The 24,678-nt window shown below is 42.9% G+C and overlaps 1 protein-coding gene across 1 annotated transcript; it reads left to right on the top strand.

Annotated features, from left to right (window-relative positions):
• Positions 1 to 510: 510 nt before the first annotated feature.
• Positions 511 to 24,678, top strand: aldh1l2 (aldehyde dehydrogenase 1 family, member L2). Its single transcript, XM_071545058.1, has 23 exons — positions 511 to 573; positions 1,618 to 1,762; positions 4,596 to 4,830; positions 7,288 to 7,453; positions 8,293 to 8,394; positions 9,881 to 9,970; positions 10,565 to 10,696; positions 10,902 to 11,027; positions 11,951 to 12,042; positions 13,044 to 13,191; positions 13,851 to 13,970; positions 14,180 to 14,307; positions 15,089 to 15,239; positions 15,334 to 15,404; positions 16,095 to 16,200; positions 17,009 to 17,096; positions 17,199 to 17,292; positions 17,388 to 17,487; positions 18,317 to 18,415; positions 19,219 to 19,384; positions 20,109 to 20,214; positions 20,815 to 21,014; positions 21,834 to 24,678. Exons 1-23 carry the CDS (start codon positions 526 to 528, stop codon positions 21,887 to 21,889), a joined length of 2,769 nt encoding a protein of 922 aa, XP_071401159.1. The 5' UTR covers positions 511 to 525; the 3' UTR covers positions 21,890 to 24,678.

Below are 24,678 nucleotides of genomic sequence, written 5' to 3'. Positions count from 1 at the left end.
AGTTCTGATTGGCTGAGTCGCGTTCGAAGCCGTTGCCCTGGCAAACGCCCAACTGTGACAGCAATTAGCTTAATTTTAAAAGTTAATTTATAAATTAAATAACAGTCACATACCAGTTAATTTATGAATGTATGTATACATTATATAACAGTTAATTCAAAAAGAAAAAAAATGTGAATTAATCGATTTAGCAACCACTATTCTTAGAAACCACGCCCCTAGGTTGTAAAATCCTCCTCTTCGTTATGGCTGTTTCTTGTGTGGTTTATTCATTCCCACGCGTCACCGCCGGCCGAGGTAGTGATCGTGAACGCGCACGTACAGTACCCGGCAGCACGTACTCTGCTGTCGAGTATAAGCTGGCTGTGGCAAGCCCAAACCACGGCCACTGACACACACACATACACACACACACACACACACAGAGACGTAGAGAGGCAGGTGTGTGTCGCCAGGAGGAGCGCACAGCGGGTCGGACAAATTCTGCAGTGTTTGGATTTATTTTTTTAACAAAACACCGCCATCATGTTGTGGACGGCGAATCAACTCATAAGAAAATTCTCCACCTCTTCCGTGAGTAACGTTGTTTTTTTTGCTGCTGCTGCACCGAAATGAATAATGCCTTTGTTAGTAACATTGTATCGTTATCTAACTTCATAATGATATTGGAAAATCCTGAGCGTGCGCCAGGATGCGGTGACATTAATAGGAGTGAGTCAGCCTCGTCTTTGACCGCAGCTCAGCGAGTCACAGTTCATGTCTGGGTCTTCTCTCCCAAGTCATCCTGCTGCTGTTTACTGTATTTTCAACAGCCACCGTGCGAATGCCGTACTGTACAGCTGTATGGTTGCCAGTTTGCCACGTTACTGTCCGCACGCCGCTCGCCTTTACTGTACAAGACCCCGGAGGAGTTGCATCAGCATGTGAGCTGCATGGACTGACAGCGGCTTAGAGCCTGCAGGGCTGCAAGCTGCAACGCTAACACACGGGGAATCTACTCATTTCTACTGGGCTAATTCTGTCTCCAGCTAATATTCATCGTTATAGTGGGCGTTTTGCAGCCAGCACCGCTACAATTTACCTTACTGTGTCCTGGGTGCCATACAGCAGCCGGCTAATGTTGCTTTTATGACTGTGCATGCATGATGAACACTTTGCCCTTAAAATCCTCCTTCATTGCCATGTAAAATAGGAAGAAGGTGCCTCATGCACTTGGCAGGGCCATTCATCTCAGCATGGGAAACTTGAAACCTCCTTCCCTGACACATGTGGCATGACACTCAGATGGAAGGAGGCGTCTGGCATCATGTACTTGGACATGAACTCATGAGAGGAGGGCTGTGCTTTCTGCAGCCAATAGTTTCCCAGATCCGGCCCTCACCAGTGACAGATTTATTACCCATTGGGCTTACCAGACACCCAGTTACTTAACATCTCTGGGACTGGCAAGAGAGCAGGAAAGACTTGAAACTGCGTAACAAACATACTTGAAAATGCATAACAAAGCAGGTCTAATGAGATTCTGCAACACTGACATTACACTTCCAGCATTTCCATTATTTCTGTTTGTTTTCCCTTATATTAGTTTAACCTAATCTGTTGTTTGCTCTGTTACAGCATTATTACCAGAATAAGCTGAAACTAGCTCTAATTGGCCAGAGCCTGTTTGGCCAGGAGGTGTACACCAACCTGAGGAAGCAGGGTCACAAGGTGGTGGGTGTGTTCACTGTCCCGGACAAGGATGGCAAGGCAGACCCCCTGGGTGAGTTGACTCTGGTTCGCTTTCTGTTCTCCTGTCTGGTTCTCTCTCTAGAAATCCCTCGGTCATAATAACTGTCAAGGTCAGAGGTTCCCAAACTTTTTCATATCAAAGACAACAAAGTAGAGATGCTTTACACCACAGACCCCTATATGATAAAGATTTTATCTCAGGATTCCCCATGTCAGAAGATATTTCTTGTCTGTCTGTACTGTAGGAGGGGAGATAGCAGTGAGCAGAGTGAAACCTCTGCTCAGAATAGTTAATACATTCTCCTACTGTGCTAACTTCTAATGAATGATTTAATAGTGAAATTAAACAAACTATTCCTCATTTTGTTGGGGACCTCCTTGAACTCTGTTTAAGGCCCCCTGGGGGTCCCCAGACCCCAGGTAATTGCTGGCAATTAGATTCTCAGTTATTGCAGCCTGGCAGTCCATTATTGCTGGTTTATAGTTTGTCGTCTTTCAAACTCTAACTGAATTAGCAGAGTTTGTGTGCCTCATTACGGCCATTCAGAGAGCCATGATGACTGACGGTTAAATCCTTAAATCCTACTACTACTACTAGGTACTGCTGTATTTAGGATTTAAGGGTGCATTCACACCATAGACTGTAGGTTCACACCCGGCATGTTTGGAGCGGTTTATTTGAACTCTGGAGTGTTTACTCCTTTAGTTCTGTTTGTTGGGTTTGGGTTGGGTTGGGTGGCACCAAATAATGGCACCGAGACGCCTGGAAATGCAGGTCTCTGACAGTCAGACAGTGCGGTTCGTTAGGAGTGGGAATGTAATCCAGAGTGACTACAGGAAACGACCCCAAAATGCACAGGTTTATGGGTACAAGGAGACGGATGTTGACGTCTGATAGCCAGTAGTTCCTCATGCTTGGAAAGCCTGGCATAACAAAATGAACTGAGGTCAAACTGCAGTCTGGACCGATGCTCATATTGAGCTATTTCTTCATGTGTTCAAGTCCATCATGCTTAGCTAAAAGTACAAGTTCTGGAATCTGATTTGTTTTGATCCCCCACACTGCCAAAATCTCTAACCTGGCAGGATGACAGGTCAGCAAAACTCCAATAAATGAGCTACTTGTGAGTCCATGTGACTTTTGTTTACAAGCCCTGGTTCGGCTGTGATTTGACAATGTGAACCTAAACGAACCAAATACAAAAATGCAACAAAGTAAACTCTCCCTCTGTGGTTCGGGCCAAAGAAAACAAGATGTAGGTGTGGTCGCACCCTAAGGTCCCTGCCGCCTGGCCTGGGCCCTGCTGTCTCCCTCTGGGTGAGCAGAGGCCTCTGCCTGCGGGTGAGGTAGATGCGTGTTGACTCTACAGTGCTCCTGCACAAAGACAGGCCTTTATCCTGCGTTAGCCGCGGGATAGTGGCTCCATTGTCTGTCCGGGGAGAGGCCCTGTGTGGCCGGGAGATGCAGCACTGAGGTGAAATGTCTACAATCGGACCGGGCTCTTTGGTATGATGCAATCTACCCAGGAAGCATCATCATCATCATCATCAGCTGGAGCCTCCTGACCACTCCCAAGCACCCATCCTCCCTCTGAGTATTTACATCCAGTATCCAAGAATTTCCGCTCTTCTTATTTCTCATCACAAACACATTCATTAGTCTACTTTCTTGTGCCTGATCTTGTTCAGCTTGAATCTTGACATTTAACATTTCCATCCTTCAACAACACATTTGTTCCGACTGTGAGCCAAACAGCAAAGGCCCAGTACCTTTCTGTAGGACTGCATGGTCTTCATAAAGTACCACCATGATTACAACTGCTGTCTACGAAGCTAGTTAGGCCAATATCTCTCTCCCTCTTTCGCTTATCTCTGTCACTTTCTCTCTCTCTCTCACACACTGAGACTTGACCCCATATTACCCTTTTCTGTCTTGCACCCCCCCCCCCCCCCCATCAGAGTCTGGGTACGCTTGCATGTGCGCGTGCATCCGTGGGTTTGGCAGCAGGTGGCCCAGTGTTGGTTTCATGTGACCCCAGTAAGGTAGTGTGACAAGACTGAACTGGGGAAAACTGGAGAACCCATATCACTGACGCCCAGCTAGTTTATGTACTGTACTGTTGCCAGGTGTATTGCACTACTATTTTCAGATGTGTCCAGCTACAGTACAGCTAAGTTGGTCTAGGTTTGGCCAGAGTAAAAACTGATCTGATGGTGAAGTGATTAAGACTCACATGTGATCTGAGGTCCCACCAGAACCTTCTCTCCTTGTGTTTCCCCTATTCTGTCCCTCAGCTTCCCTACTGTCTGTTCCAATTAATGAAAACTGTTGAGGGTATTCAACAGCCTGTACAGCTTCTAAAAAAGACTTCTGATTTTCCTACTTCTGATTTTGTTTTTTTATAATAATAATAATGTGGCACTCTAACGATCCCCTGAAAGAGGAAATCATCTTTATGCTCGCACCTGTACTCAGGGAGGTCAGAGTTCACAGTGAACATGAAAAGCATTCTGGGAGCTGGTAGGGATTCACTATCTTGCTTAAGGACACTTCAAGAGAGCCGATGATTGCTGTCCCTACTCTCTACAGCAGTGATTCTCAACTTTTTTCATATCCTAATTTAGTGCACATTAAGGCCACGGACCCCCAGTTGATGAGGTTTTGTCTCTCGGACCCCCTGGAACCTCCTCAAGGACCCCTGGTCTTCCATGGACCCCATGTTGAGAACCACTGCTCTACACCACCCTGCTGCCAAACCTCATTCCTGCTTTCCCAATGGGGGACAAATATATATATATTTTTTGAGTGTTAATCTAAATCTAATCACTTGACCTCTCTTTCCCCCCTTTCTCCTCTCCATCAGCGGTGGCAGCGGAGAAGGACGGGACGCCGGTGTTCAAGTTCCCCCGGTGGCGCGTCAAGGGGAAGCCCATCCCGGAGGTGGTGGAGGCCTACAAGGCGGTGGGCGCCGAGCTCAACGTCATGCCCTTCTGCTCCCAGTTCATCCCCATGAACGTGATCGACCACCCGAAACACGGCTCCATCATCTACCACCCCTCCATCCTGCCGCTGCACAGGGGAGCCTCGGCCATCAACTGGTGAGCGAGGAGGAGTGAGGAGGGAGGGAGGGGTGGAGGTGGACGGGTAGGGGTAGGAGGGGCGGGGCTTAGACAGAGGCAAGTGTTGGGATTAAGGACTAAGTGAGAGGTTTCGTTGTTGGTGTGCACATGTTTCTGCCTGTCTGCTGGCCCGGACCAAGGAGTTCACATCCTCAGTGGTATAATTGTTTCTTTTGGATCTTTGCCAACATGGATTCATATTTGTTAAAAAGTTGCAACAGTGACATTTCATTCACATCACAACAAAAACAGCTTGCAGAGACGCACTGTTTGCTGAGAGGCTTAATCAATTCATCATTGTAAAAGTGGAAGCAGGATATGTTAAAACGTTACTTCTTCATTTGAGATTGTTGCCTAAGTTTTGTTTTGCAAGTTCAGCCACTAGGAATGAATAACAGTACTTTGCTGAAAATAGTCCCTGTAGGACTTAGAAATATTCACAAAGCAGCATTTGATAGATCAATTTAGGGCTGGGCGATATGGTTGAAATCAATATCATGATAATCATAAGGTTTGGATTGTTTTCAAATTAATGTTCATCTCATTGAACCGAATGGTAATGTTAGGTGTGATGTCAAACAAAACATACCTAACATACCTAATTTTATCAGAGTTATAAGTAAAATTTGCTTGTCATCATCAATTTAGACAGCAGAAATGTGTCACGATATTAAAATATCTTCATATCATCACGATATGATTCCACTGAAAGATGAATAATAAATGATAATATTGAATTATCGCCCAGCCCCAGATCAATTCTCTGCTTCTGTATTGTAATGAAGGAGTACACCTCTCAAGCAAGCTCTGAATTATTAGTTTATCCATTATTGTGCAGCCCTGAATGAATGAGAAAGACAGCAGTCACTTTCTGCCGAGTGTGAGCAGATGTTGGCACTGAGCCAAAAGCAAAACAGAGACACAGACTTTATAATGGTTTAACTGACAACTGCAGAGGGCAGCCTGGCAAGTGGCTGTATTTGAGACTTGAAACTGAAGTAGCAAACCAGGGCCAGGGGAAATGTTCACATGCTTTGTGAATTTACGTGGCATGTGGGAATTGCAGCTCATTAACAGAATTACTTGCCAGTGTTGTATACTGACATGTAATCTGCAGGCCTTGGCCCCCCCTGTTTCCCAGGGCCGGGGCCAGGGCAGAGGAGGGTCTGGTGCTATCTAACTGGTCAGGCTGGAGGTTTCAACCAGTTCTGTTTGACCTGAACTTCCATGCGAGCCGGTTTTCTTATCTCTCTCTCTCTCTCTGTCTGCTATCTGTCCCGCCCCTGCTATCACTCTGCCCCGGCTATCAGCGCGCGTAAATGAATAGCTTCCGTTTCTTGTAAGCTGTAAAAGCACAACTTATTTTTTTCAATTTATATTGTATTCATATTTTTTTAAATGGCCTCCACAGATGGTGATTTTTAGATTTGCACCCCTGCTGCTGTTTTTCAAATGATGTTGCTGTTCAACGAGACGAGTCAGGGTTCAGTACAGAGGCAGAGGACAGTCCTGTAGTGCACTCAGTTATTACAGTACATGCAGGTCTATGCCCTGTTAAACCAGCCAAACCCCACCTGTTTGGGAGTGGTGGCATCAGTATCACCTCATAAATGGCAATATTTGAATATTGCAAATAAAAAAAACACACTTTCATGCACTTTTAGAACAAAAATCACTCAGTTCAGCTCTCAGGAATGTCACAGGACCTGTACATGTTTCTTTTTGAGTGTTTTTAAAGATCCTGTGCAATGATTTCAACTCGATCATGAAAAGTTTGAAGTTGATTTCTAACACAGTGAGCATCATTTTTGTCAGTTTTTGATGGTTAGATGGTTGCATGCCAGTATTTATCTTTGGGGAACAGATATCCAGGCACTGAGATTCTGACAAGTAGCTGGCTGGCTAATTGTCTGACAGACTATTCGGCACCTGATTAACTATGCATATTTGTCGACCAATCAGAGCATTCATTGAAATCTGGGTGTAGGTGACATCATTTACACCAGGAAGTAGATTGGAATTCTAAATCTGTTTGATTCTGTTGAGTTTTTCAAATTTCCACAATGCTGACAGTTTTAATAATTTGGGTAACTTTACATGAACAGTTCCTTTGTTAAAGTATACAATGAAACTGATAAATTTAATTCTGATTCCACTGGACCTTTTAAGCGGCCTATATAGGGCCAACATGGTTTCACTGCCTGATGGGTGGCTAGACAGCTTGTTTATTTCACACTTACTTATCAACAGTTGGCCACAGTGTTATTTTCTCCAGGTACAATAACCTTTTATCATCTCCTTATCTGACTCTGCTCTGCTTGGATGTGTTTATGGCCTATATTACACCGTCTGTACTTGAGTGTGTTATGGCACAGTTCCATGTGTTTAAGACTGTGTGTGTGTGTGTGTGTGTGTGTGTGTGTGTGTCATCCTCAGGACCCTGATCCACGGAGACAAGAAGGCCGGCTTCTCAGTGTTCTGGGCTGACGACGGTCTTGACACCGGCCCCATCCTGCTGCAGAGGGAGTGTGACGTCGAGCCCAACGACACGGTGGACACACTCTACAACCGCTTCCTGTTCCCAGAGGGCATCAAGGCCATGGTAACCAGCTGGAGTCTCCTCCCTGATGTGTCAGCTACGCTTAGATGGATAGACAGATGGACAGATGGACTGCTACTGCCTAAATTACTAAGTTTCTTTCCTTCTTAGTCCCCTAAGAGAAATTGGGCTGTCATCAGCAGTGTATTAGCAGCTTATATATAACACATATTTAGCAATCAGTATTTAAGTAAGCAATCAAGACTGTTAGGAAGGAAGGAACAACTGTAAGTAAATCCATACAAGAAATCCATTCTGTTTCCATCAATCCATTCATACTTCCCACTCTTAGTCTTCTCAACATGTACTGAAATTGTTGGAAGCATATGTTTATATAACCCCACAATTTATTCTATTTTTATTGCTTTTATTATTTTGCTTTTACTGCCTATTTTGTATTCTATTGTTTCTATCTATTTTTTTTTATCTATTTGTATTCTCCTGCAGCAACCTAATTTCTCCATGGAGATCATTTAAGTTTAATTTTATCTTATAGTAAAATACAAAATAGTAAACATGAAAAATATCAAACAATTAAAAAAGTAACAAAAATGTACTAGTTTGTATATTGACATATTTTCAGTTTTTTTTTTGGCAAATCACAGATAATTTCTACAGATTATTGGATTAATTTTGGAGATAATGCTATATACATGTATTACCATTATTGTTGTTTATGGAGAAACTATCGTAAAATTGGCGTCACTAGAAGCTGCCGGCCCACAAAGCATGAGGCATACGATAAGGTCTATAATGTTATGAACAAGAACTATCTGTGACACGGCGGACTGAGGCGTCATGCTCACAGTACTGACCTGGGATGGGTGTGTGTCCCGGGGCAGGTGGAGTCGGTGCAGCTCATAGCTGATGGAAAAGCCGCTCGCGTTCCCCAGTCAGAGGAAGGAGCGACCTACGAAGGCATTCAGAAGAAATCCAACTCCAAGGTGAGATTTCTATACTCTTACACACACACACAATACAGACAGCAGCATAGAGGCAGATATGATGTGATAAATATGCAGTGGCTCCTTTACTCCTGTATTCATCATCTGGCTTTATTGCTCAGCTGCATCATAAATCTCCCAGCAACCACAGCTGACGCCATCTTGGAGGTCCAGTGTAGAATTGGTTTGCTGCAATGCCTAAATATATAACAACTGAACAAAAAAGAAGAAAAATATATAGAAGATTGGTGTGGTGTGGGTGTTCGTACATTCAATAATGTTTAAGTAAAAGTGAAAACTCTGATAAGGTAAATTTGTTTCCAAATTTCAGTGACTGTGACACAAGAAACTGTCTTAAGCTCTTGCCCCTTTGGTCTTAGTCTCTGTCCCAATGAACTGAAAGTTGTAGCTTCAAAAGTGTCAGCTCAGTGAACATAAACATTTGTGTTTTTGGCTAGCCAACTAGCCAGCAGTCTAATTTAGCAAAGCAACTGATGTTAATGTTAACATGCAACTGTTAGCCACTACTAACACTAGCTTCTGTTAGCTAGTGTGCTAATCAGGTGTGTCAACCACAGGATTAGCTAACCAGACACAGAAATGAACCATGTCTAGTCTGTACTATTTCTAAACATTGTCAATGTTTTGCCCAAGAGCTGAAAACTGAAGACCTCCAATATGGCCGCCAGAGGGTGTGTTACATCACCTGAAAGCCCTCTATAGGAATTACAGCACAGTTGTCATCACATTATAAATATCCAAATAAATGCAAATTATTAACTACAATGTCTACTGGAACATATACTGGACTGGGCCCAGGAGCAAACCTGGATCTCAGGACCAAAATTACAACCCCACATCTAAAAAAACAATCTTACAGGAGATGCTAATATGGATCATAATTTAAAGCAACATTGTGCTGAAGCCCAAGATGACACTCCTATATTTTATATTAGGAGTGCCTAATATAAAATATTCCTATTATATACTGTACATGGGGAGAATACAGTCACTAGTATTCTGCTGCAGTGAGCAGTTGGGTAGAACTTCATATGGAGCCGTTTAGTGCAACAACACTCGCTTTCATTTAACTGCATGGAAAATTCCTGTTTACCGAACATGTAGTTCAGGGCCAAAAATATGAGTGAGTGAGTGAATAGGTGGCGGCGGGGTGTGTTTGTCTTACAGGGAGAAAGAGAGGGGTGGGGCTGATCGTAGCAGGCTGCTGGTTTGTGATTTGTCGCTTAAAGCCACGCTGCTGGCAGCGTTTCAAAATGCGCTATTCTTAGCCCAGAGGGTTATTTTTCAGCACTGCTCTTCCACGTGTTGCACAGCTACAGGCAGCCAGCTGTTGGGCTTCCCTCTCATTCTGGGAAACTTAGGAAGGCTCCTGTGAAAGGGAAGATGAATTTGACTCCTCGGCGTTTTGTGTGTCTGTGTGTGTGTGTGTGTGTGTGTGTGTGTGTGTGGTCTCTCTGTCGCTCAGGTGGACCTGGCCCAACCGGCCGAGGCCATCCACAACTGGATCCGCGGCCATGACAAAGTCCCCGGTGCCTGGACTCTCATTGATGGCCAGGTACGTTTCCTGGAACACACAAGCAAAGAAAATACACATACTAGATGTCTACTCCAGGGTTAGACTGATACGGGGTTGTGAAGGCTGATACAATACTGATATTTTTGTGCTGAAGCTGCTGATAGCAGATTTAAATTTGAAAAAATGTTCAGGTGCAAAAGCCTCTGAAACAGCATTTAAATCATCATGGGACACTAAAACTCTCCACTGAAACCCAGACTAATGAAATTATTTTAGTGTTAGCAGCTGTGACCCATCATACCTATTGAATGGTAGGGAAAACTCTGGGATACATTACTACCTGGTAAATGAATAATTAATTTACAAAAAACATTATTGAATGATTAAATAAACAAAATGTGGGAAATGAAGAGAAAATTTAATTGCAGGTTTTTCTGTAGTTATGGTCAGGAAGAAACCTCCATCATATCAGAGGTGGACAACACTAACTGGCCGATATTTGATATTTAATAAAACTATATATAGTTATATTATATAGATATATTGGCAAACTGATACAGTATATCAGTCAAACCCTAGTCTACTCACACACACACACACACCTGTCCTAACTGCTCCTCTGCCTGCCTGCAGACTGTGACCCTGTACGGCTCGTCCATGTTGGGGTCGGTGCCGGCCGGTCAGCCCCTGGACATCGAGGGGGCGTCCCAACCCGGCCTGGTCGCCAAGAACGGACTCGTCCTGTACGGATCTGACGGGAAAGCCGTGAGTGTTCCAGCAGTTTGTCGTACTATAAAGCAAACAGTCAAAACAAACAAAAGTAGAGCAGGTTGAATGTGGCAATGCTTTGGCCTCTATGGGCTCCAGGAAGGTTTTATTGCCACTCAGTTGGAGCCTAATTCAAATCATCTGCTGTCCCTCTTCCCTCCTCTCCTCCCCGCTCTCCTTCCATCCCGTCTTTCCTCCACAGCTGCTGGTGAAGAACCTGCAGTTTGAAGACGGGAAGATGATCCCTGCCTCCAAGTACTTTTCCTCAGGAGAAAGCTCCAGTGTGGAGCTGACTGACGATGAGAAGAAGATGGCAGAGGAGATCAAGGCAAGTGACTGATGTGGTTTACAAAGGAGATATATCACTGTCCTGCCCTTAGAATATATGTTCATCACCAGGATTCAGACTTTTCTGGCAAACTTGGTGTTTAACTCTCCATGAACCCACATGGGGATATGAGAGCCAAAGACTATACATGTTCAGGGTGTCCGTGGATTCTTTAAAAGTATTAAAAGGTAATAAAGCAATTTAGCGAAAATTAAGGCCCTTAAAAAGTATTAAAAAGTCTTAATCACCATTTTACGAGGTATTACATTTTGTAGCTATTTTTTCAATGTGAATAGCCTATTTGTCCAAAGAGTTTGTGTGCTAAAAGTTTGCATGAATTTATTTATTTTGCTCCTCACAACTACTACAACAAACTACAACCGGAAACAGTAATGCATAACCCGGAAGTTAAGAGACGCCCTCTTGTGCACCCGGGCGAATTTGGGATTCTTCTGTGTAGGCTGTCACTAAGTGGAAAGTACTATGGAAAGTGAATGGGAAAGAGAGCAAAGCATGCAAAGACCACAGAGATTTTTGTTAATGACCGTGTTGTGTGTGTGCGTGCGTGCGTGCGTGCGTGTGTGTGTGTGCGTTCCCTCCTGTCCTATCTGAATTCTGTTGTATTGATACAGCGGTCCATAGAAGTTATCGCAAACTAAGACTGTTTAGTTTTGAAATCTCAAAATCAATGTATAGTAAATGTAAGTAAAGGTGTGTCGCTGATGTAACCGGTTACAGCTCAAAGTGGCGTTGAGGTCTTAAAATATTTTGAAAAGGTCTTAAAAAAGATCTTAAAAGGTATCGAATTTAACTTCAGGATTCCTGCATATACCCTGATGTTATAAAAAAATCTAAAATTCACTCTGTGTCATTATAGAGCTGTTGAATAACTTTGCTCATTGTGAATGTTGTCTTGCCCACAGATGATCTGGAAGGGGATCCTCAGCAACGTCCCGGCGATCGAAGACACCACAGACTTCTTCAAGTCCGGAGCGGCCTCCATGGATGTGGTCAGGTGAGGCAGGAGGCCGGCTCAGACCGAACCGCTCTCACTCCGGACCGACCTGTCCTACTTCTGTCGGGACATTCCAGGCCCCTTGCTGTGTGCTTCATTAGTCTCACATAGCCAGAACATTCTCCACACTTCGTTTTGGCTGTACCGGTGCAGAAGAATGGTTTGGCAGAACCCATTTTTGAGTGCGGATGCTGCAAAAAAAAAAAAACTGTTGGGGTTTTTTGATTATCAAGCAACCAGTCATTATCGTCATTGTCACGCCTTCCAAAACGGGGGGGGGGGGGGGGGGGGGTTGTTTTGGAACTAGCATTTGTGCCTGAGAAGAGCCGTGTCCCGTATTGATGTTAGTGTGCAGGCAAGTCAGCAACTAAGAAACTAGAAGTTTGTCGCCTCTGTGACGTCAGTTTTACAGACAAAATAATCAATTTATTTCCCTGATAAACTTGTGTTCTGCTGCTAGCTAGAGAGAAAGCTTTGTTGTTGTTGTTGGACGTTTTAGGGGAATTTGGAAGAGGGAACACAGCACAGAGTGGAAGGTGAAGGAGTGGACCAAAACTTGAGCTGGAGCCAATGGGAGCATTATCCAAGTGGCCCAAAAAATCTGCTTGATTACCCCTCGTTAACCCTGTTCAAATTTCAACTTTTATTCCTTTCATGATTCCATGTTAAGGGTTTGATAATTGCAGAGTGGATTACAAATCATCCTGCAGTACTGTGATGTGCCAGTAGGGGCAACAGTAGCCCAGAGATTAGAGAAAGAAAGTAGCTTGTGAATGGAGGGGCACCAGTTCAAATCCCCTGACAAGCTGGGAGAAGGCCAAGGTAGAAGACTGGATGTTCTGGGCAGCTCCCACCAGGTGTGAATGCTGTGAGAAAGTGAAGCAGGGTGTTGCTGAGAAATAACATGCATGCTCAGCAAACCTTCCCTGGATAAAAAGAATAAAAGACTACTGCTACTCTAACCGTTGGTGACCTGTGTGTGTGTGTGTGTGTGTCGCCAGGCTGGTGGAGGAGGTGAAGCAGAAGTGTGCCGGTGTTCAGCTGCAGAACGAGGACGTGTACATGGCCACCACCTTCCAGGACTTCATCCAGATGTTTGTCCGCAGGCTGAGGGGAGAAGACCAGGAGGAGGAGCTGGTCATCGACTACGTGAGTCAGAGCAGGAACTTCTGTGATCTCAGTACACTGCAAATTTAATCTGGTATTGAGTCTTATAACAGGGATGCAAACTAGTCACCTTCAGATGACAGTCACCTTTTTGATCCCAAAATAGGGCACTTAAGTGAATGATTTCTGAGTTGGTTTGTGTCTGCCCTGGTTTTCTGTCATCTTTTTCACTCTCCATGAGTTTGCATCCCTGTATAAGCTGATTTTTCTTAAAACAAGTGAACAGGTCTGCCAGTGGGGTGAGATAGTTTCACCTGTCTCCAATGCAAATCAAGGTGCTTCAAGAATTTTCTTGAATGAAGTGTCACACTAGTGGAGTGATCTGCCTTGTTTCAAGATATTGAAACAACAATTGAAGATATTGATATTGAAGATATTGATATGTCGTAATCAAGGGAAACTGCATTGGAAATGATTGGTATTATCTCATTCATTTTTTTTCACTTGTTATGAGAAAAATAAGATTTTAAGACTGAATATGAGCCTATAAATCCCTTTACATACTGTAGGAATTATTTAGGGATCTTCCAGATCTGAGATTGCTGAGGTCACTGATGATATATGTCATATAGACACAGTATGTTGTAGCTCTTTGTGTTTGATGTGTGATTGCTGTACTGTGAATGTGGTTTTGCTCCCAGGCGACCAAAGAAGTGAACAACATGACTGTGAAAATGCCATACCAGTGTTTTATTGACGGCAAGTTTGAGGATGCGGAAAACGGCAAGGCCTGCGATACCATCAACCCTGCTGACGGATCGGTGAGCCTCATGAACATACACACACACACACACACACAAACACAAGCTTGTAAATACACCCCGATACACATAAACACACATGAATGACTTGGAAAACACACTGGCACATTGCACAGTTTGTTATAAAATGGATTGGCTGGTACATTACTTTATTTCCCATCAACCAGTGGAGTCTGTACAAACTACTAACCATCACTTCCTTCCCCCAGGCGATCTGTAAGGTGGCCTATGCCTCAGTGGGCGATGTGGATCGGGCGGTGGCAGCTGCCAAAGAAGCTTTTGATAACGGCCCCTGGGGCAGGATGAACCCCCGAGACCGAGGAAGTCTGCTTTACAAGTGAGCGCTGTGCCTGTAGCACCACCTAGAGGTCTGCAGTCGGCTTTAGTTACATAATGAGAAAAAACATGGAGGTTCAAATTCACTAAGAATGCTTAGTGAGGGTAATCATGTTTTCGTTTTTCGTTTTTCGTTTTTCGTTTTTCGTTTTTCGTTTTTCGTTTTTCATTTTTCGTTTTCATGTAGTTCACTAAGATATTTATGCAAAACAAGCCATCGAAAAGAGAACTGCACAAGCAAATATCCCCCTTCATCACCAGTTGCAAGCACAAATTGTGTGCTTCAGCTGTCAGGCTAATCCACACCCTGCTTCAGCTGTCAGGCTAATCACACCTTAAAGCCCCTTTGTAATTACAGCGTTCTCTGGTCTGATTCTAGGATGAAAAGCCTCTCCTTTGCTTCCTGACTCTGACTGATGACAATGCCTGTATCTTGCAGCAATAATAACAGCAATTCTGAATGAACAAACTCTTTGTGCAAAGTTTTTATTCCATATTGATGTTGAGAAGTGTATTGGGTGCGATTTGCGAAATAATGAGATTTACATATAATTTACATATGCATGACCATGATAGGCACAAAGAGGCTTTATTGTTTGACCAGCGCAATAGGAATGCTTTCCACTCACTGAGCACGGTTAGTGAATTGCGTGATATTCTTTAGTGAATCTGGGCTGAAGTCTTGTCCTCTGCATAATAATTATCCTAATATTTTTAAAACAAGACTTCTTGTTTCCCCCTCCCTCTCCATGCCCCTCTGACCTCTGCCCTCCGTCCTCCAGGCTTGCAGACCTGATGGAGGAGCACCAGGAGGAGCTGGCCACCATTGAGTCCATCGACTCGGGAGCCGTGTACACGCTGGCCCTCAAGACCCACGTAGGCATGTCCATCCAGACTTTCCGCTACTTCGCCGGCTGGTGCGATAAGATCCAGGTAGATTGGTGTACTCCAGGTTTTTACCAGCGGCTGTTTTGCAAAAGATGTCACTGATGATAATTCTCACGTCACATCCTGTTGTTTCCTGCAGGGTAAGACGATACCCATCAACCAGGCCAGACCCAACCGCAATCTGACTTTCACTAAGAGAGAACCTCTGGGGTAAGAGCTCTAGATTATAAAATACCTGTTATGTCTGTGATGAGCCCTGTACACTACCAGTCAAAAGTTTGGACACACACATTTTTCTTTATTTTTACAATTTTTCACATTTTAGAATAATAGTAAAGACATCAACACAATGAAATAACACAAATGTAATTATGCAGTGACCCAAAAAAACGATCTCATATTTTAGATTCTTTAAAGTAGCCGCCCTTTGCCTTGATGGAAAGGCAAAGGCTTTGGAAAGGAATTCATACATAGGATCAACTTCACTATTTATATTTGTCTAAGAAACAAATTTCAAGCATTTAAGCATAAGCCTTTAGATCCAAATGGCTTTAAGAGATTGAGAAACATAGAACAGTCAATCAAGGTGTGTCCAAACTTTTGACTGGTAATGTATTTGCAATGGTGAATAACATTATTGAATGATATTGAGCTATTCACCTTCTCTCTCTTCCTGTCAACTATGTTAAGATTTTTTATGCGCATTTATTTTGTTTTGTTATGTTGTTATTGTGTGTTTATTACCTGTTTTTACTGTGCATTTCTATCTAGTAAACCCTGTACGCAAACCAAAATTGTCTTATGGGACAGTAAAGATTGAATTGAAGTGAATGGATCATTGTGGCCTGTTTCTGTAATGTGTTTCACTGAGTGAAGTGCTGTGTGTTTTTTCCCTGGCAGTGTGTGTGCCATAGTCATCCCATGGAACTACCCTCTCATGATGCTGGCCTGGAAGAGCGCTGCCTGCCTCGCAGCTGGAAACACACTCGTCCTCAAACCTGCACAGGTGAGTGCGACACACACACACACACACACACACACGCACACATATACAGACTTTGCTTAAAGGCTTGTAACAGTCACTCATACATACACGTGTGCCCTGCCTAACTCAGCCTTCATGTAGAGTTGTTGAAATAGCTGGTGCTTACACATTGTGTTGCTCAACATATATCAGATCATCAGATATCACCCAGGAAGTAAGACAGAAACGTACTGGAGGGAACAGATAAGATCATTTTTAAATGTGACAATCCTTTTCAGTGGCACTAAAAGTGTCAAGTGACGCCACTTTAACACCTTCGAACTTAGTTTGATTTCAGAGCATCAATAGAGGACCAAAATGTCTGTTTTCTCATGCCTCAGTGGTCATTCACCTATTTCAAGATAAAAATTACTTAGGAAGGTAATGCAGTGACTCAAAGTAAGCAGGTAATTTAGGATACAACTGTAGAACAGGCCATGGAGCATCTTTCATGTCACCCTAAAGAAAATGATGGAACATGATATGATAGAGCAGTTTTACCCATCGTGGTGGTGAAATGCAGATGTCAGTGCTGCCTGCAGTGTTGCCATCAGATGACACATCAGTTATCACATCTGGTGCATTTGGGTTTTTAGTGTCACATACAACCAGCTACATCCCATGTCTGTACAAAGCAACATAGTTTGGTAGAACAAATTTAGGAAGGTTTTATCTAATACATCCAAGTTAGTTTCTGCCGGAGAATAATGAACTGCCTGCTCTACCTAAATGAACAGAACTCGTTTCAGCCCTGTTTCTGTCTTTCATATGTTATTTCATATATTAACAGGTCACTCCATTGACGGCGCTGAAGTTTGCTGAGCTGACGGTGAAAGCTGGCATTCCTAAAGGAGTCATCAACATCGTGCCAGGCTCAGGTAACAAACACAAAGATCCTTAAGGGAATAGAGTTCATCCCTTCTTCTCCATTCCTTCTTTTCTGATTCCTCTCCTCTCTCCTCTCTCCTCTCCTCCTGCAGGTGGTTTGGTGGGGCAGCGTCTGTCCGACCACCCAGACATCCGCAAGCTGGGCTTCACCGGCTCTACGCCTATTGGCAAACAGATCATGAAGAGGTACGCTGCGACATGATGAACTCACTGCTGATTGGTTGGACGTAGCTGTTAGGTTAAACTTCATGCCCTTGCCTTGTGTTTTTTTCCTGCTGCAGCTGTGCACTCAGCAACCTGAAAAAGGTTTCTCTGGAGCTGGGAGGGAAGTCGCCGCTCATCATCTTCAGCGACTGTGACATGGACAAGGCTGTTCGCATGGTGAGGCAGAGAGAGAGAGAGAGAGAGAGAGAGATTATTATTGTCTCAGGCTGGGGACACACTAGAGGATTATCAGGCCCATTTACACCAAATCCCAACAATTGGAGGGGAAATCCTGCTTGCTTGGAGACAATGGTTGGCTAATGGTCTGTTAGTGTGAGGCGTTTACAGATTCAGTTTTAACCACTCCGATCACATCAAACATGATATTTACGATCCAACATCTTAATTAATCTCAGTTATATCGTTGAATGTGTGATACCCCATCGTTACCTGATCATGTAGTGTGAGCGTATTTATGACTGGGAGACAAAAAATTTGTCGAAATCTGTTGTTATGTTATGCAATGCATTTTTCAAAATCAGTTAGGATTTTAAGTCTTCTAATGTGTCTCCAGCCTTAGTTTTTGTTATGCTCTTTATTATCTCTATCCTCCTTTTTATCTCATGGTCCTGCATAGCTCAGTGGGTAGTAAACCTTTTATTTATTGACACTGACACAGTTAATAATAATAATAATAATAATAATAATGAGTAATAATAATAAGTTTATTTGTATAGCACTTTTCTAAAAACAATGTTTACAAAGTGCTTTACATACAATAAAACACAGAGAGACAGTGACGTGAAAGTACCACAAATAAATAAAGTAGAGTTGGATAAAAAGTATGGGGGGGGAAAAGCAAGAAAAACAACAAAATAAAAGTCAGATCAGTTAGACACAGATATTGACACTCATGCTACTGCAGCAAACTTTGGATGAAAATACATCAAATGGCTATTGTTCTGTTATTAACCCAGTATGTGTTTATATTGTATTTATTCCACAGGGCATGAGCTCTGTTTACTTCAACAAAGGCGAGAACTGCATCGCCGCCGGACGTCTGTTTGTGGAGGAATCCATTCATGACGAGTACATCAGCCGAGTGGTGAGTGAGCCGAACACCTCGTCCTCCTCCTCTGGGAATAAAATACATTAACCAGCTGCAGCATCCTGCACTCTGCTCCTCAGCTGCTTCCTGCTGCGCTGCACAGAGCTCTGAGAAATGAAACCTACAGGCATGACGTGTTGTTTAAGGTTGTGATCACATGGGATGCTTGTCAGAACGTGCCTGCATGCTTTGCTCCAAGTTGAGTGCTGGGCATTCCCACAATGCAAAAATAGCACTTGAAATGAGCGCAATCTAGGTGGAGCTCATGATAAAAGAGATGATAAAACTCTGCTCTGTTCTCATTAGAGCTGGAAAGATTAGTCAATTAATCAATTAGTCGAAAGACAGAAAATGAATCGATTTTAATAAATTCATCAGTATAAATAATTGATTAATCGTTTTAGTCATTTATGAAGTAAAAATACCAAACATTTGCTGATTAGTTGATAATGAAAATAATGGTTAATTGTAGCTCTAGTTCTCCCTACCAGGAGACTCATTAACCTACTCCTGTTTCAGAATGGGCTGACATTCTCCATTTTCATTTTCAACATCGTTATCCCCTTTGTTACTTCAGGTTGGCTAGTTTTGCTAACTAGATAATTTGCAAGTTATCCAACTTTGTGTTGCAAGGCACCCAGAATGATGTAACACTGCTCGCACCCTGTGAGCTCTCTGTTGCTCTGATACCAGCGACGCTCACAGCTGTGCTTTGCATGTGAGCAGGAGGAAAAAAAAGCCTCCTGTCTGATCACAGCCTGATGCAGCTTGCTCCCGTTTCTCCACCCGCCCTCTTTAAGGTGGAGGAGATTAAGAAGATGAAGATCGGAGACCCTCTGGATCGCTCCACGGACCACGGCCCGCAGAACCACAAGGCCCACCTGGACAAGCTGGTGGAGTACTGTGACATCGGAGTGAAGGAAGGAGCCACGCTGGTGTATGGAGGCAAACAGGTGGACCGACCAGGTAGTCCACACACTGGGCCTCTGTAGCCAACTGGCTGCTGCACCTAATGACTCCAACCAACACCACATATATATATATATCTATATAGCTAATGTGACTCATTCTTACAATCAAGTCAGGTCAGATTTACTGTTGTCACACAGGTTTGTCACCAGGTGTTTTACTGCAAACAAAAGGCTCAGATAAAAAATGGGAGCTGACAAAACAACGCTAATAAAAACAAGATTGAACAAGTACTTAAAGAAATGCTGCCAGAGCTTCTGTGTGTGTGTGTGTGTGCATATAAGAAAGCACCGGGCAACACAATGTGTATGATCCACTATTTCCAGGGTGTTAGCAGCAGGATTTACTGTGGAGTGAGTGAAGACATTACCACTAACTTTTTATAGAGTGACTTCAGGGAAACGAGGCGCTACAGCTGGCAAAATAATTAATTCAGTCATCTTTTAAATCACTGCCTGAAACACATTTTACAGACAGGCTTTCATATAAATCCTGCTGAGTTTGCCTGTTTTTATTCTTCTTTTATTTTTATTGCTTATCTTATTGGATTTTTTTGTCTTGTTTTGTCTGTACTTTTTAATTTGCTTTTTGAAGTGGTACACAAAAAAAGTTCTTCCTTGTCTTTCTCTTTCTTCTGCTTAGTAGCATTATAAGCAATAGAAGTATTACTAGCATTACTAGCATCAGTATAGTGATTATCATGGCCATTGTCCCTCTGCAGGTTTCTTTATGGAGCCCACAGTGTTCACTGATGTGGAAGACCACATGTTCATCGCCAAAGAGGAGTCCTTCGGCCCCGTCATGGTGGTGTCCAAGTTCAAAGACGGGTAAATCCTGATTGGAGCGTTTTTTTTTCTTGACACACAAACAAGCAATACTGTCATGTAGGGCTGGGCGATATGGACCAAAAATCATATCTCGGTATTTTTAGGCTGAATGACGATACACGATATATATCTCTGTATTTTCTATGAAGTGGGATAAATGTTCAGTTGTAAGTAGGGCTGGGCGATATGGACAAAATCAAATATCACAATATTTTTGCCCAAATACCTTGATATCGATATTGTGACTATATTGTAGGGATGACTATTGGTGCTTTCACAAAATATTTACACAATGAGATTTTTGATAAATAATCATCAGTAATGTGGATATAATGACTAAGTGGGTAAATAATAGAACAGCTAGAACAGTCTAAGTTCAGAAAATGACATCACTTTACTGTAATCCAGCCTTTAAAACCAGGAAAAAACAACACTTATGCCATATCACGATATTACGATATCCAAAATCTAAGACGATATCTAGTCTCATATCACGATATCGATATAATATCAGTATATTGCCCAGCCCTGCTGTCATGTGATGGGAGTTCCTGACCTGTTTCCCCATCCCGCCTCTTGTCTTCCTCCTCCACACCGCAGCGATGTAGACGGCGTGCTGCAGAGAGCCAACGACACGGAGTTCGGCCTGGCCTCCGGCGTGTTCACCCGCGACATCAACAAGGCCATGTACGTGAGCGAGAGGCTGGAGGCCGGGACCGTGTTCGTCAACACCTACAACAAGACCGACGTGGCTTCGCCCTTCGGGGGCTTCAAGCAGTCCGGCTTCGGCAAAGACCTCGGTAAGCGGCGGGGGTGGAGATGGGGGTGGAGGGGGTTTTTGAGCAGAAGATGAGTAAAGGAATATATCGATGCGTTCATGGGAAACCATCTAGCTGCAGTTTTGGTGTTTTTTTTCTTACTTGAATTGAAAGTTTACATGGTCATTTATAGGTCATTTCCTGACCCTTGAAACCTGTTAAAACAGCTTCATCAGTTAGAAAAAGAAGCAGTCCTTTCTTCATTTTATTCCACATTTTTGCAGATACATGCTTTTAATTCAACAGTGATATTCTGCACAGAAATATCGGATGTGCATTTTAGTTCCCACTGGTCATGGAATTTTTGGAATATCACTGAATTTAGAGGGTGGGAAAGTCAGGAAATTTGATCAATTCTCTGGAGAGGTCAGGGAATATCAAGGTATTTTACAAATGGGTCACTTTACCAGACTGTATTTTCCAAATTGTCACACAACATTTATTGTTTTAGCTGGTGTTTTTTCCTCCACAGTAGCCCAGCTGTAATGGAAGACCAGACTGTTTATCCCTAATTTTTCTTAGCTGAAAAACAAAACTAACAAACCAGGATGGAATAAAAAGTTTTAGCTTATGGAAGTGCCTTGACTTGGTTTTGGAAAGTCATGGAAAAGTCATGTAATTTTACATCAGGGCGGACAGTGGGAACCCTGGATGCGGATCACACTCATGCTGTATCTCTTCATCATCTCTGTCCTTCATCATCCTTTCTGCTTCAGCTCCCGTCACAGAAAATTACCCATGGAGCTTTGGTGTTTTGGCTTCATTTGATCGACCTGGTTTTGTCCTCTGTCTCATCCACAGGAGAGGACGCTCTCCTGGAATACCTCAGGACCAAAGCAGTGACTGTGGAGTACTGAGGCACAAACCCTCATCACGAACTCTGACCCACAACCGAATTATTGGAAGGGACTCGTCTGCCTCGATCAGGCGTCCAGCTTTGCTCCGGGCCGGTGTGTGTGTGTGTGTGTGTGTGTGTGTGTGTGTGTGTGTGTGTGTGTGTGTGTGTGTGAGCGAGAGGAGAGCGTTGTTGTTCATTTCGGCCGCAGCCTGGACAACGTGCCTACCGTTTCTTAGCGCTCTGCGTGGAAACTTGCATCACGGACACAGGACACATGCTGCGCTTTCCCCAGGAACAAACCGGAAATCGCTTGTATATCTATAAGTCTGACCCTGAGGCGGGTGTCGCTGTCCCTGATGGGAGCCAAGCTGGTTCTGACTGGTTACACACAGTATTTTAAAGGTTTCAGTTCTTCCATATTCAGTACCAAGGTAGTGCATTTTTTTCTTTTAAGGGATGACTCCAGCTATTTTTAGCGTGGATCCTGTTTTCCCATCTTTCTTCCGATCGATTCTGACCAAAATCTCATCAGTTGCTTCACTATATAGAGCTACTTATCTTATTTGCCTGGGTTCACAGCTCTCTAAGGCCATTGGACACTCCAAAAATCGACCCCAAAAGCATCCAAAGCCTGTCTTTTTCATCACATTGATCGCTTGCTCTGTAATGAAACATGTCGGCATAAAAGATGAAAATGAAAACTATCTACCTTGGCCATTCCTTCAGCATTTAACTCTTTACCGTTTGGCTGTAGCTGCCTGTCTACATCCAAATTGTGTAAAGTAGTGCAAAATAAATAGTCAAAGTGGTCAGGTCATGGATAAAATGAAATTAACTCTATACATGTCTCATTACAGAGTGAGCGTCAATATGTTGAAAAAGACTTTGGGTGTGTCTTTTGGCCCAATAGGACTGTATCAGAGAGCCGTGGATCCAGGAAAACAAGACTTAAGTAGATCAATAGTGAAGCAGTTGATGGAATTTTGATCAGAACTGATCGGTATGATGGGAAATGATGGGAAAATAGGGTCCATGTTGAAAATGGCCAGAGTTCTGCTTTAAATCCCCAATCCCTAATCCAAATGAAAACAAAACGGTAGCTACAGAAAGTAAAACAAAAAGGGATTGAAGACATTGTTTTATTCTTAAATTGATTGAGTCTTAATACGAGGAGTGACTTCATGACAGCCAAATGTGAGGTGTTAGAGTATTTTAAAGCTGTAAATGGGTTCTTTTTTTCTGTAAACATTGGAGTAGTATTTTGAGTTTTGGACGGGATCTGAAAGATGGAAAGTCTTGTTTTTTTTTTATCTGCATGCCATACCATCCAAGAAGACGCCTGGACACACAACTGAGATACTAAAAACAACTCCAGGTCTGTGCTGTTGTTAAACAGAACCTCAGTCTGTAACTGAGACATTTTATTTATGACTCACTTTTCATTTTGGCTCCATCACACTCTTGTTTTACGTCACATTTTTTGCAGCTTTCAGGTCCCCACATTTTATCTTTAGACATTCACAACTCCCTTTGTCAAATTTTAGTTTATTTGTAAATATTTTTTAACAAAAGAGGGAAAAAAAAAAACTATTTTTTTTGACATTGTATTTGTCAGAGGAACACTATGTTATAACACTATATTTGTTAAAGACACACCAGCCTGACTCTAGATGTTTTTACATTTAGATCATTAGAAAATCTAATAAAAAAAAGATCAATATAAATCGCTAAAGTGAAGAACTTATGAAATTAGTTTTCTATTTGTGCCACACACACTCAACAAGGGCAGCAAAGGGCTACGAAACACAGTTTTCATGTGCAATTCTGAGGCTTCACAGCCGGGGAAACGGTATCAAAACAAAAAGGGAAGGAAGGAAGTGTTTTCTTTCTCACTCTCTGTGCACAAAGTGAGAGCCATCCCATCAATACCTAGTCTGTCTTCAGTCTTAAATGTCGTACAGTGGTGAATAAACTTTGACATGAGTTTGACTAGATGTTGCTGTTTTGTTTGTCTTTGGAGTACAGGGACTGAAAACCTGCAGCGCTACGATACCAGTGTTTACAGAACCGGTACTCTTATTTTGTAGTGTTTCATATCATATTTAATACTCAGCTTGCATAAAACTCACTCACAAACATGAATCCTTGTTAAAAAAAAAAAAAAAAATCTGTGCACAGTTAAGGTTGGGATTACATAAACCTGGGCTGGTATCGGTACCAAAGTCAAAATGTTGGTATCATGACCTTATTGCTGCATGTTTTGTCCTTATCTTTTACAAAATGAGGCCATCTGATCTGTGTGCAGATGAGGAAACTAACTTTTTCTCACCAGCCACATTTAGTATTTTTCAAGCCAACCAGACTTTTCAAAATAGAGGTTAGCAGGGGAGACAAATTTATAATCGCAACCAATATTTACCAGCTTTTGTCTGGTGGTTGGTGTTACTTTCCCACGCTTCCTGCAAGTAACCACACATCAGTAATGTTTCTTCACAGTGAATATTGCAGCTACTAAACACCCCGAGCCAATAAGCTGAGCTGTCTTCACACAAAGACGCCGACAGAATGTGTCACATTCTGTTCTGAAGAAGCTGGATCAGCGGCTGCCAACATGGCTGTGCACTGTTTTGGACATTAATGTGATAAGAGTATTATGGGAAACTGATGCTGTGGAACTGGTTGTGATATCTGTTCTGCATAACAAACGGCTGTCGAGCATTTCTTGTGAACCAATCATCAGTCTATCGCTGTCATGTTACATAAGACCGACTGATATTGTGCATCTGCCTCTGCTGTATGGAGAGACAA

Source organism: Centroberyx affinis, unplaced genomic scaffold, assembly GCF_046629955.1.
Source record: "Centroberyx affinis isolate AG114_WGS23_722 - 3 ecotype Tasmania unplaced genomic scaffold, CSIRO-AGI_Caff_v1 ptg004758l_1, whole genome shotgun sequence".
Classification (NCBI taxonomy): domain Eukaryota; kingdom Metazoa; phylum Chordata; class Actinopteri; order Beryciformes; family Berycidae; genus Centroberyx; species Centroberyx affinis.
This window is presented reverse-complemented; position numbering and strand designations above follow the sequence as displayed.